The sequence below is a fragment of the Lygodium microphyllum genome, chromosome 23 (genome assembly GCF_053477565.2).
Source record: "Lygodium microphyllum isolate KBCC chromosome 23, Lygodium_microphyllum_v1.1.10, whole genome shotgun sequence".
Classification (NCBI taxonomy): Eukaryota; Viridiplantae; Streptophyta; class Polypodiopsida; order Schizaeales; family Lygodiaceae; genus Lygodium; species Lygodium microphyllum.
The window spans coordinates 62,584,585-62,599,033 of record NC_141157.1 but is presented as its reverse complement, the minus strand read 5'-3'; the positions used below and the strand labels follow the sequence as shown (position 1 = coordinate 62,599,033).

General features: G+C 42.0%; 1 protein-coding gene across 3 annotated transcripts in view; it reads right to left on the bottom strand.

The window, feature by feature from the left end:
- The window catches only part of LOC148016250 (uncharacterized), a 162,359-nt gene that overhangs the window by 53,473 nt on the left and 94,437 nt on the right, over nucleotides 1-14,449 (bottom strand). For all 3 annotated transcript variants that reach the window (XR_015688192.1, XM_087664865.1, XM_087664866.1), the window contains exon 6: nucleotides 8,764-8,856. Coding sequence is in view for 2 of the 3 variants with exons in the window: in XM_087664865.1 (XP_087520991.1) it covers nucleotides 8,764-8,856 (93 nt within the window). In the remaining variant the exon portion in view is untranslated. The remainder of the gene's footprint in view (nucleotides 1-8,763; nucleotides 8,857-14,449) is intronic.

The following is a 14,449-nucleotide window of genomic DNA, read 5'->3' as shown; positions in this document are numbered from 1 at the left end:
TGAGAAAACTTGACTGACTCAAGATAGGACCCATTGCGTAAATCTCAACCATGAACTTGAAGAATTCAGAATCACAAGCTGGGATGACCTTAAGGTCAAGTTGGCTAAATATTAGCAATTACTTGCTAAGAATTCCATCACTGGGGCTTCTAAGTCCCTTCATGACCAGGTCACATTGTTCTTTGATAAGTTTCCAAGAAATACACATTTCCTTCAGCAAGTAATTTCATAGCCGACTATACACACGTTCTATGAGTTTGAGTGTTAGCCACTGCGTTTTACTCGGCTATTCCATCAATTTCATAGCACATCCTCCTTAAAGGGGGCTCTTGTTTCGATCTCTTGAAGGGGGCAGCAAGGGCAAGGCAAGAAGGCACAAAAACACAATCACAATCAAAATGAACACCAAAAACAAAATCAATCAAGTGAATTACAAGGAAACTATCTAGTGTGGGAACAACTCCTAGATCAAGATCCAACTGGAGACCCCTCACATACGGCTCTATTGAAGAGATTCGCCAAGATAGGGACTAGTCCATAACATGCATGTGCAAAATGCTCTGCCACAAGGCCATATTGATCATGTGCTCTCCCATTCTTCAACCTCCAAATGGCATATCTCACTATCTTTTCGGTAAAGAAACCGCACTGCGTTGACCTAGAGTTTGATGGACAGGGTATTTGCTCTTGCGATGGAACATTGTATAGTGCCTTAGCATGTTCATGCCAAACCATAGGTGATGTCAACTAGATTGGGGGTTTTCTCCCGTGAAATTTCCTCCATGCCCTCTTGCTATCCTTGCTCAGAAAGAGCTAATACATCTTTGACTCTAGTTTGGCTAAATAATCTCTCTTCTTTTTTCGCACAAGACGACACAAGACATTCCGTGCCTGCTTATATGTGCATGTCCCTAGTGTAATATCCCTCTGTAGGTGGGTCCTAGTCTGTCTGCACTCATCATCATACCAAGCATTTTGAGGGGCAATACCATTGCGTATTGCAGTAGGGCCCATCTTATATGGGAATGCCTCTGAAGCTGCAGCATGTAAAACCTTCGCTAGAGATCTAGTGGCATCTTCCAATGGTTTATGTTGGTCTAGCTAACTTAAGCCATCTCGTACTGCATCACTAAAGATGTGCGATGTTTGCTCTAGAAATTCATAATGCGGGAATGCGTGTGATTGTGTGCACGTTTCTTGTCTCTGACTACATGCTAGAGTAAATTTTAAGATCGCATGGTTAGCCACTACTGATCAGCTTATCAGATATCTTGAAATCCTTGATTTCTGGAATTAACACTGGAGAGCCCATTACATAGTCCATCACACTGGCCCCTTTTTTGATGTTCCAACAAGTGAAAGTATCCACTCCCGGCCATCTTAATAGGCCATTGAATATAGCCAATCCATGAGCACTTCCCAAAGCTAGCAGATGGGATCCATATGCTGTCAACACCCTATCTTGAGATACCTTGGCAAGCCCTAGTTCATCCAAAGCCAATTCCTTAAACATTTCATATTCAGTATCATAAAAGGAAGATTGCTCATTTCCTATTTGAGCATTAAAGTCTCCTACTAGTAGTATGTCCCCAATACTTGCATATCTCGTAATATCTTCATGTAGTACTTCAAATGGTGATCCCTCCCCAATAGCAAATGTTGAAGAGGCAGGTGGGAAGTAGCATATCGCAACATATAGATCCCTTGGTTGCCCTATCCTTAGCCTTAACCACATGTATCTAGCATGCGCATCTCGTGATACCACGTGAATCATGTCTTGGAGGCTCTCACGACAAAGAATAGCCACCCCTCCTAACCCCTTGGTTCCTCCTGGTCTACAGGGTTGAGGTTTGTATATGCTCTCCCATTTGTATCCCACAACATCCAGTAATCTAGAATTTGTACACTGATGTGTCTCTGTATACATAGCCATATCTATCCCACGAAAGGTGTCCTCAAAATAACCTGCATCAAGTCTCATTGAACCATTACGATTCCAAAGGGGCATCTTCAACGTCTTATAGGCCTTGTACCATCATTGTGACCTCCGTTCTGCTATGATTACTCTGCCATCTCTATACACAGCATACTTGCCTTCTTTACGTGCCTCTAACACTTTTGGCATGCAAGCTCTTTTGTGCTCTAGCTATGCGGGTGTGAGATCCTCCTCGAGGTAAATCTTTTCACCCTTCAAAGCCTTTTTTTTTAATCAGACGACCCTTTTGCTATACTTGTCCCCAAATTTCAGCATGAGGATCTGACCTCCTTGGCCATTTGGATCACCTATCCTCCAAGCATCCATAGCGCATGTCTCGTCTGCACCTATCTTAGCACAAAGTGTTTTAGCGTCCTCTTGGGGGTTTCCTTTTTTTAGTCCACCCCACCACACATACACGCAATGCACGGAGTTTCCTCTTTGCTTCCTCCTCTAGTGTTGCATTCATCATTTCTACTTTGTTCTGAGGCACCCCTTTGTTTATTCTGACTACCTCGATCCATTGTGCATTTTCATTCACTGTTTACTGAATATTTTCTACTTTCTTTTGAGCTCCCTCTACCACATTCACCCATGTGTGCATGTCTTTTTTTTAACTTTCCACCTCTTTCTTTAATTTTGATGCACCTGGCATTGTTGTTTGTGCATTCATCATTGACTTGTATGTCACTAATTCATTCTTACATGACTCTAACTGCCTTTTGAGTTCGGCAATCTCCATGTCCTTGGCTGCTATGCGTGCATTTGTATCAGATTTCAATGCATCCATATCTGCTTTCCAAGCATCCCTTACCTTGTTCAAGTTATCTATCATATCCATTTGCAAGTCAACCTTGATTTCTTTATATCTTGCATCGTCCCAACCATTAAAGCATGATTTCTTGTTTGCTTCTGCAACATCACTTAGTTCTTCCTTGAATGTCTCCTGCAATTTTCCATATCGTCTTTTTGCTTTGTGTCCATATTGTTCATGACTTTTTGTTGCATGTTGCCACACAGCCTCATGCACGCTTTCAAGTTTGCATCCATTTTAGCATTCAATTCCTTTCCCCATGTTTCATGCATCGCATTCATGTCACTTGTCACCTTGTCAAACATTGGCATACATATTGCCGCAATCTCAGCTCTTATGAGGCTTTCATGTCATCCAAACCATTTGTTGCAGTCAGCCTTTGCATCTTTGTCCATCACTTGGCACTCGTGGGAGTGGCATTTTCATGAGCTCTCCTTCTGTTTTGTCTATAGCAAAACTTTTCGTCCTTAGTGGGGGTCTTGTACCGCCCTTCTGATGCAGTCCCTCCTGTGGATGGCCCGATTGGTTGTGTATCAAGTTTGGTCTCATGTCCACTGGTTTCTTTGTCAATAGTCTTTGCCATCTCGCAATTTAGGACAGCCACTTAGTGTGCTTGTATTGACCCTGCAGACCCTTCTTAGATAGCACCCAATACACAACGACTTCCAGGGCAGCTAGAGTCTCCCTATGCAGAGACGTGACTCTGCAGGGTAGTGACTGTTTCTCTGTGTAGGGATGTGCCCCTATTCACAATAGGTCTGCTTCACGCCAGAGAGGTGTCCACTGCCCCGCCAGTCATCAGCACTGTAACATCTGCCTTTGGGTGCCCGCAGCAGTGTGTAGGTAGAGGAGCGTCTCCAAAGTTAGTCATCACGTGTAGAGTCAGTGGCTACGTTCTCGCATCCAGCAGTCGTCGCATCCAAGGTCAGACGTCACAACAGTCAAATGTCACGTGCATAGTCAGTGACTACGTTCTCGTATCCAACAATCGTCACATCAGTGGCTGCATTCTCGCATCCAGCGGTCATCACATCCAAGGTCAGACGTCACATCAGTCACATGTCATGTCTAGAGTCAATGGCTACGTTCTCGCATCTAGCAAACATCACGTCTCTTTGTAGTAGTGTGTACTCTCTCTGTAGCAAAAGTCATGTCATATCACACAAAGAGAGAGAAATGAAATGATATATTAACGTCTACAAAAGGCCAAAATGACCTATGAGACCATGAGTTACAATCATGTGTATGATAATACAACTGTTTGGGCAAAATATGTAGCACAAAGAAAAATAAGAAAGGAAACTAACTATGGCTATGTGTAACACATAGAGCTCTATCTAGTAACAATGAGCTCCAAATGGTACAATCTCATGTGGGTATGGAAGGCCTAGCTCTAGCCCGAGCAATAATCCCCTGTATCCGCCTATGAAGGTGTCGTCGGTGTCTCTGTCAAGGTCTAGGACGTCTAGATCGGCTAAGCTGAACGGCTTGATCAATCAGTACTCCTTGTCTGTGTGTGGACTGTGGCGGTGAGAGAGGCTCTCGTGTGGATTGTGGCTGTAACTGTATTGAAGTCTTCTAAGTCTCCTTTGCAAAGAAGTCTGTGAGCTACCTCTATGGAGGGTCTCGATGTCCTGGAGCAGTTATACTCCTGAGGCGCATGTCACGAAGCCGTCGTATGCTCCTTTGTCTCTAGCTCTAATTGGTGCATCTGGCATATACACTCCTCTAATGGGATGGATCTATATCTACCAGTCTCAATCTCTAGTTGATGTGAGGAGGTGCGCAACTGGCCAATAGTACATCTGATCCCATGAGAAAGGTGGGTGTCAATGTATCTCGGGCGAGCAATAAATCCATCATCTATAGTATGAAGGAAATACTCGCGGTAGAAAGCCATCTTTGTCCCTAGCTCCTGCCCTGGCATCAACCATATCCACCTGAGAGAGAGAGAGAGAGAGAGAGAGAGAGAGAGAGAGAGAGAGAGAGAGAGTATAGAATGCTCAAGACCATAGTTGTATCTGTACATGGTAGTGTGTAGTCTCTCTGTAGCAGACGTCACGTCCCATCAGAGAGAGAGAGAGAGAGAGAGAGAGAGAGAGAGAGAGAGAGAGACTATAGAAAGCTCAAGACCATAGTTGTATCTGTACATGGTATGGACTGGTCTGTAATACAATATTGAGGCATTGTACCATTCATATTCATATGATTTAGTAAGAAAAAACATACCCTCTTTTGCCACACCCTTTTTAATATGAAAATTGCTCCTTTTGTATCATTATTGATGTATAATGTATGATGTATCCACTCCATCTATCTATTTGCCAGTCGTAGTAGTGCATGTTGCGAATGCACCATATGTAATATTGTGGTTTGTTATCCTCATGTATTCATCTTATATACTCTAGTAGCATTGCTATTTTGGCTTTAAACATGTGTTCCATCATCTATAGTCCAAAATAATTAAGCGAAAAGAAAAAAATTGTAGTTATATCATACCGTACCTTATAAAATCTTAAGGCACCATTTAGTATCGTATTTTATTGTACCGTACTGTATCATACCTTTTGTACATGACAACCTTGCAAAAGACTAGCTGAATATTGAAGGCAGAGATATACAAGGGTTGTGTGAGTATGAACAACTTGAAGAACTCTCACTCAACATGAATCTGAAGAATATTACTTGGGAGTAGGGCAATCTAAATAGGCTGAAAAATCATAAAATAATATGATCAGATGGATCCGTAAAAACTAGGTGACTGACATAATAATGGCCAACTACAATGAATCAATAAAACTAATAATGAACTGCTGCAAGAAATGCTGTCTGCCACGTGGCAATCTGATCTGCCTGCCCAAATTGCTGCCCAAACTTGGCGACTGCACAAAAATTCTGTCCGACGTTCTTGTAGATGGTAAAACTGCCTAAACTGCCCTGCACATGCCTATGCCCATCCTGCAGATGACCAAATCTCTAACATTATGTTGCTGCTGGAAGTGCACTTGACTATTGGTCCCTTAATGTTGGATAGAGCTTGAATGGACATGGGGAATGGGTTGGAGATTGTACAAGATTGAGATTCATTGTTGGAGTGATGTGATGGCTCTCAATTCTCAAAAAAATTCTGTACTTGCAAAGTAAAAACCTCATGAGCATTCACTTTCTAAGAGCTTGAATGGACATGGAGAATGGGTTGGAGATTGTACAAGATTGAGATTCGTTGTTGAAGTGACGTGATGGCTCTCAATTCTCAGCAAATTTCCGTATTTGCAAAGTAAAAACCTCATGATCATTCCTTTCTAAGAGGAGCGCTAGTATTCTTTTCTTGTGCACATGACATATCTTGGTGATGGTTTGCGAGATGGGTCAAACTCCAAGCAAGCCTGGAGTGTTGTGCCATACTTGATGACCCAAACTGTGTGTATGTTATGGTGCAAATAATAAGAGAGTGTATGTCCTTATATAAGCTTATACTTGATTTCAAGTCTGCTCCATTGGTTCTTGTTGATGATGGTTGAGGAAGCAAGGGAACTTGATCCGATGAAGATATGAAAAATTATTGTTGTTGCTGAAGGAAGAGAATTCTTGAAGCAGATTCTAGGCAGGCATCAATAGTGGGATGGGAAAAAGTTGGAGTCAAACCCAAGTATACCATTGGTGTCCTTTGAGGAAGGAGATAGGACTGGAAAGGCTATCCATTGCTTGAGCAAGAATGACTTACCTCTTGCATGGCATTGGTATACTGCTTTGAATGGCTTTCCTTGCTAGATTAGAGGAACTCGGTGTGAAGATGAATGGAGAGGTGTCATCCTGCTCCTCATCAGAGATAACACCATCGAGGAGCCCTGCCTTCCTGGGGCACTTTCTCACTTGCCCTCACAATGCACTTCCACCGCTTCAAGTGCAAATACTTACAAAAACACTCTTGGTAGATGTTTGAAATGTCAAGACAGGGTGAACATTTCCCAACTTAAGTGAATTAGAGGCCAAATGATATATTTAAGCCTTCATCCAATACTTGCATTCCCCTTGCAAGTATTGGACTTTTCCTTCACCCACTCAAAGTAGGAGCAATGCAAATTGAAGGCTTTATGGAAAGAGGGTGGCATTACGTAATATGGAGATGGATGGATAGAGATGGAGAAGGTGCCATTATGTAATATGGAGAGATATTACAACCCACTAGAGGTGTTCTTAATTGAATCTCCTTTTGTTGTTTAAAAAAACAGAGAGATCTTGAAAGTTGAGAGTAGAGAGGATGGGGAGCTTGAGGTAGGATAAGGGAGGGCAGAGAAGAGTGTAGTGGTAGAGAGGATGAGGGTAGAGAGAGCAGCCGTAGAGAGATCAAGGTACAGAGGTTGATGATAGAGAGGCTGTGAGTAAACAGCTTGAAAGTTAAGATAGAGATCTTGAGAACTTGAGGATCAGGACTCTCTACTAAAGGAGTGTTAAATACTATAAGACCAAGGGAGGGAGAACTTGAAATTTGAATGAGACAAGAGGGAGGGACAAATAATGTGAAGGGTGTGTGTGAGCATGTATTGAGTTTGGTGGTGTGGTAGGGGGAACCCTTTGTCAGGTCAAAACGCCCCCCAACTGTTAGAAATAGTCCACAACAGTCACTTCCAACCTGCATAAACACCTTTTTGAGTGACAACAATCATTGCCAACCTGCATAGCATTGTACTAGCCATACTAGATTGGATAGGTCTAACAAATTGTCCCCTTCGTTGCATAACATTGAACTAGATGAGAGGCTAGAGTGAGGTCTAGGCTTTGTCTAGAAAAGAGAGTGCATGATAATCAAGGTCAACATCATGATAAGACACAATGACAAGTGAAAGAGAGTAATTGAAGTAGACACACGTAAACACTTCATTGATCTAGGGCCCTTAAATAGGCAAGGAATACATCAGTTAGGGCTTCAAAAGAGAGCCCATGGTCCTTGATCCCCCCCGCCCCCCCCCCCCCCCCCCACCCAAAAGAAGAGGTTGTGCCCCCTTGATTCACTCCATCTCCTTCACCCTTTTGATTCCTAATAGGAGTAGGGCCTGCTTATATGAGTCGCTACAATAAGAATCAAATCTAGCAGCCATGATTTGGGAATAAGGTTTAAAGGAATTGGATGTAGAATCCCTAGTTCTAATAACATTAAACCACCCTTGCTTCTCAAAAATTCATCCATCTCGTTCAATAGCATTCACTCCTCGAGAAACCATTGTGAGCAGTTACATGGTAATGTAGGTGGATAAGGGAAAGCAAGAAACCTTCTTGTGCATTTGGGAACATCAAGCTCTTCTTTCTTTGCAAAACTTAATCTCTCCCTTCGAGAACAAACATGCTTATCGTGCTGTTGTGTTGTTCCTTCTCTTTTTGGAGAAGTTTTCCTATGGGAGGATGCCAAACACGAAAGCCATGCTGGTGATCTCTCCTGAAGTCAATGGATCTTCTCTGCCCTAAAGAGGATATAAAGAAAGACAATGAAAAGATAGCCTCATTTTTGCATTTCTTTAAGTTAGTACCCTTATGCCTCAAACAGACTGGGTGGCCTCATATCTACTAATTAAACACAATGCAATAATCAGATGCTCTTGTTTAAATTAAGGGCATCTGATTATCACAACTAATTATCACATCTGAACTCGACAAGTTCTTGGTTAAGATGCAATAATCAGATGTTAAACTACTACACGCCTCCTTGGTTAATTGTAGATTATGTTGGTCCAACATCAAGATCCTGCATTCACTCCCATGAATTCTTTGCAATGTCGGATGCCTCTACAGGATGGATATTTATGAAGTAAACATTATCTTGCCAATGCTCTATATCTTCTCAAAATGGCTACAGTTCTACCTTTGAGAACAATAAATCATCATGAGTGTATTTCTAACTTTAGCAAATAGTAAATTCCCCTGAGAAACTTGAAAAACAGCTGATTACTCTACACATGCTTTAAAATGAACTGCTTACTTGGATGGATTAAGAGCAACAGCTTGTTTTAATGTGCCATCACGATGGCATAGATCAACAGCAGCACGCACATCTCTATAGATGGGAGAATAACTGTAACATCAACAAATTGATATTAAGTAAAATATTCAAAACACGGTTCCATGGAAAAAAATCAAGAGACGGTGATAAGGGTATACGCATTTGCAAGAGAAGGCAAAAGGAGTCTGCATCTAAATATATCGGTATCACCTTCTAATGCCAGCATGTTCACCAGAATGAAGCTCAGAATAGAAATCCTTTTTAACTAGAGAAGGCAAAAGAACATAGATAGTTAAACTTGCAAGCTATGTGGAGTACAAGGTGCAAAATAAAAAGTCAAGCCAAGCCTTACAAACATGAAATGCAAGCTTCGAAATAAGCCCCTGCAGAAATCTAAAGCCACTTATCTTGCTCAATGTGACTTCTTTGCTCTACTACCATCTCATTCATGCCATGTGGTATGGTCTAATAACTTGAACTTACTACATTGCCTCCCCAACATATCACAATCTCGTGTTTACAATGACAAAAATAGATGATTTATGAACTTATGTATGCATTAGGATTTTGTCCATATGGACTAGGGTTTGCTAAATTTGCTGACTCCAAAACCCTAGTGTGTATAGAGCAAGATGTGATGCATGAAATGTTATGCATTAGGACTCAGGAGGTGGTATATGATGTGTCATATGAAGAGGTTTCTACATGAGACCCATGAGAACGAATCACCTAAATCTCATATGAATGGCATTTTGTTTGGTTTGAAGATCTTCTATTGTTAGAATAGACCCAACAGCCTACAAAGTGCTCCCATCTGCTGAGAGGCCCACAAGCAACAAGACTCCCCATGTGCAAGTACAGAACAAAACCATAAACAACGACCCTCAAGTGGTCAATCTAGAGGTTAGCAATTCATACTTTTTTGTCCTTTGGAGCGTGATTGGGCTATTGGCTGCAGTGGGTGAGTGAGTATAGGGAGAGAAGAGACTCACACTTGTAAATCCCTCCTCCTTTCCTCTATCATATCGCTAGAGTTTTATTCAAGTGACCTTTCTACATGTGCCACAATTCTACTCTACCAATGGTCACCCGTTCTTAGATGATACGCCACTTTGGTGTCAAAAAATATAAACCACCTCCAAGAAGCATCAAGTTTTTGGAGAGATTGATGGCAACGTGGCCTAATCACTAAGGGAGGCCCTAAAGTATGCAATGCTGTAGCTGCTTTCTAAGTGATGCCCATCTATGCTTCCAAATCTTCAAAAAATCATCCTTGAAGCTCTCCGCCCATTTCCTAACCTAGGGTACAATTAAAACAAATTCATCTTCCACATATTTACCTGTAGGTGAGATGCATTTCACACGTGCATCAATTTGCACCTTACCCCGCTTGACAAATGAATTCAATGGTATGCAAATATTAATCTCTCTTAGCATAATATAAACATGTCCAAAGTCAGTTTGAGTTGCTTATGTAACTGTTTCAAGTGGAGGCGAAGTATTTCAACAAGGAAAGATGCTATTTTAGACTACTCTTTACATAAAACAATGGTATAGTTGGTTGTTTTTGATAAAAGATGCTCATGTGACGAATCCTCAGTGTTTGAATTGCTGGTACATTGGTAGCACCACTTCATGCACCAGCACCACTACTTCATGCAATATACGACATTTCCTCTCTTTGGTGTTGAAGCCCTTACCTCTCGCGTATTCTTCACTCCTCAAAGCCCGCTGGGCTCTGATACCATATAGAAAATTACATGGCACAATGGACAGAATGTGAGCAAGGAGTAACTCCTCTTCATGCCCTCTAAGTCACCTTGTAGTCTCTCTTGTCTCCCATGGACATGGGAGAGTGTGAACTATCTTTGTCCGAATCCTTGGTTGCATCTCATGGTTCAAATGAACCAAGCAATAATGCTATCAATCATCTAACATTAGGATTACCCTACAATTAATGTAGATCATTTAAATCTTAAGGGCCTCAACCTCAATGAATTTGCATAAGTAATGCCATCAATTGGCCTTTAAAACATGCACATTCTGTAGTCCAAACAAACAACTTGGTGAACCCCCTAGGACTCAGACTTGGCCTTCTATGTATTCAAACTTGTAGTCACTCATTAGGGAGAAAAGTAGGTGCGGACTAAGGGAGTGAGTACAACAACCACAATCCCAACTTGCCAAGTTTATATAACATATCTTGTTCATTTTTCGTTGCTTCAACAATGCAATGTGTCCCTCTTATATTGAGCTCTCGCATGAAGGTATGGGCTCAAAGTGCACCCTTGGCTAATTTGGAGACAAGTAAGAATACTCATCAAACCATTTCAGCCTATCCCCTACCCAAGCTGGAAGTTGCATAGCGACTCCTAGTTGTTGTGGCCTATCATTAAATGATATCCCTTTGATTCAATATCCAATATTCTTGAAGGTTAAAATTCTTCTTCAATTTCCACACTTTAGTTAGGGTTTCACATTGACAACCCCAAAAAGGGTTGGTGTCCACATTCTAGTCATTTTTATCAATGAACGCCCACACAGTGGTGCACTACCCTAGACAACTTAGGCCTGTAAATAGGCAGTCGCTTCATTCATTCTACACCTCTTTAGTCATTCTCCACCCCTCTTCTTCCGTCACTTGACACTCTTCCCTCTTCACACCACTATTGCCCAAATACCCCTACTGGAGCACATCACAACTCGTGGCCACCCCCCTCTCTTCTCCTTTAGGCACCCTATTCCCTTTCCACTTCAAGCTACATTTGGAGGCACCATCCTTGTTAGCCTCACCATCTCCATCCCTGGCATTATCTTCCTCCCCTTCAAGCACCTTCCACATTTGCATTTGGCTGCTTTGAGACTTTCTCTCATCTTGGCGTTAAGTTTCCCTAGATTTGCATCAGGTTTTCCCACAGTGGCGTCAATCTTCACCTACTAGCTTCATCATCCACATTGCTTTTTGCACATAAGAGGCCTCCACAGTTTGCATTTGTCATCATCAGGTATCACCTCCACATCTAGCAATCTTCCCCCACATAGGCATCAACATCCAGGCTACTACAATTTGCGTTTGCAGTCTTTTGGCCTTTGAGATTTGTGTTCATTACCCAGGACATCTCCGAAACGTTCGAGGAGTGCACTTTGCTCCCTCCACAGTTATCCTACACCTTCTAGTGATTACTTCGATAGCCCACTGTCTGGAGGTCTGCATTTCCTTCCCTTCACTATATAGATTCCCCACAAGTGTTACTGCTTAAGTCACACAAGACAATGCAGCCATCTTTTGAGCTTTGGCTCCACTGTATTAGTTTTTCTTCTCATAGCATATTTTAGTGCATCAACATCCTGTTCTTGTATTTTTGAGTTCCTCTTCTCTCTCAGTGTTTGCTATACACACATTGTGTTTCTCCCTGCAAACCCTACTGTCTCTTTGCATCGTTGCATATCTTGGCATGGCATCAAAGCACAGAAGCTCAAAGACTTAAAGACCCTGTTCATTAAAAGGGCAAAGACAGGTTGCAGGTTTAGCATTATCTACTAAATTTTCCCTTCATTTCCACTACATCATAGGAAGACGGAGATACCCTTCTCTTCCTCTCCATCCCACCCTCCCTTTTACATGTTGTTAATCCAATGCTATGACTTCTCCCAGGCAGATGGACAAACCACCAAGTGCTCCTCTTTTGGCATCACTGGACCTTCCAACGATGCTTGCTAATATGGACCTTTGCTCTCTACACCGTTGTAGCGTAAGTGTTTATTCCTACGTACTCCTTGTGCCACCTCTCCCTTCTGGGCCACAGAGTTTATTCTGTATCGACTTGCAGGTTTTTATGCTCAAGGCAATAAGACGCATCCGATGCGCACTACGTTCTCTTCAGCAAAAGTAGAATTGTCAAGCACCACAGTCTCCTCATGACCACTGCAATGTACTAATGGAGATTGCTTCTATTTTTTCTAGGGTTTCAAGAATGTCACCTCGACAACCAATGGTTCTGCAATCGGCTCCACCGAGAGACAATGATCACTGGATACCATCCCCTCCACAGTCTGCTTCTTCGAGAGACAGTGGCTATTCATCACCTTCCATTACTTCAACTCCACAATCCACTCCATTAAGAGACACCAACTATTGCCCACCCTTGGCTCAACATAAGCCTCATTTTTTCCCACCCTCGACTCCTCGCATTTAAGAGGCCACCTCTGGGCGTTCTTAGATATCTTCAACATCCCAGATACCTTCTTTGGGAGGATGACTGGCACTTTCTTCATCATCAAATGATCTGGGGTCCATAATCCATGAGTTTTGATTCCCTCTCTTCAAGGGAGAGGGATTCAAAGGGGAGTGTACTCTCTTTGCCCTAAAAGGGAACTCCTACCACTCTAGCCTCACAGAGGACCGTGTGAAAAAATACTCTAAGCAAAAAACACAAAACCAATCATATAACAAAGCACAGACTGATAAATACAAAACATAATTAGGCATAGGGTAACTTAGAGACAGTGAACACAATGAATAATAAAGTGAATGAATAAAAAATATACAATGCTCATGTAACAAACACACTATGCAGTGAATATTGAACCCCAAACTCTCATAAGGCAAGGGTTAGGAGCTATAAAGTATGTCGTACTCTGAACAAATGTCGAATCGCAGCAAAGGAAGTCTCCGAGTGTCGCATACCAACAAACACAGCCAAGGAAGGTTGGATCTTATACAAACAGTAGTATAGAAATACTAAAAAAAGCAAGTAGCTAAGGAGAGAAAAATCGGGCAACAATTGTTAGGTGTAAACATAGCCTATGGAGGAGAAAGAAGATCAGGGCGACAACCAAAAACTGTAAATGCTACCTATTCAAGAGAGAGAAGACAAGGCGATAGATCCACACTCCTAGGAACAGCACCAGATGCTAACCTCAATATCAAATACAACACATAGATTGTACGCGACAGCTCCAAGGTACAAGGCGACAACTGCGGACAAGTGGCAAAGACTGGAATCAAAAGCTAGATGGTAGCAGATGGCTAAGAAAAGCTCTAACTGCAATGTCCTCTGTGAACGGTATATGGGTAGCACAGGGCTCTTCAAACCTACAAAAAAGAAATTAGAAGGGGTGGTGGACTGTATGCATATTTATAGAAAGTTTGGAGCATCCAAATTAGGGTTTTGCATGTGGGACATAGTAACTCTCTAGGATCGCGTTTCTTTTTTAAATAAGATTGTTTATTCATTAATCAAGTGTGTTTTGGACATGTTTAAGTCAGGTTAATGCATATTTAGCTCAACACCCCCTCTCAGGCCAAAGACTAAGCCATGAGAAATAAGCCCTTGATATATATTTTGTTTTACCCCAAGGTATCTCACCCCAAAGCAACCAAGGCATTGGACAAAGGGTACATGTCGACTGCCTAGTGACCTACGAAGACTATAGAGACAATGGTTATCTTACCAAGGGAGCCCAAGTGATCACCCCAGAGAGACCAAGGCATAGGACCAAGGGTGTGCATCTACTGCCCAAGGTTCTACCAAGTCCTGCAAAGAGAGATAGAATCGATAATGAACTGTGTCTTCTTCTTTTTTCAGAGCGTTTGGTGTAATTTAGTCAAAAGATTTAGCCTAAAGTAATGGTTTCAAATGAGTTTTCATCCTATTGAGTCACT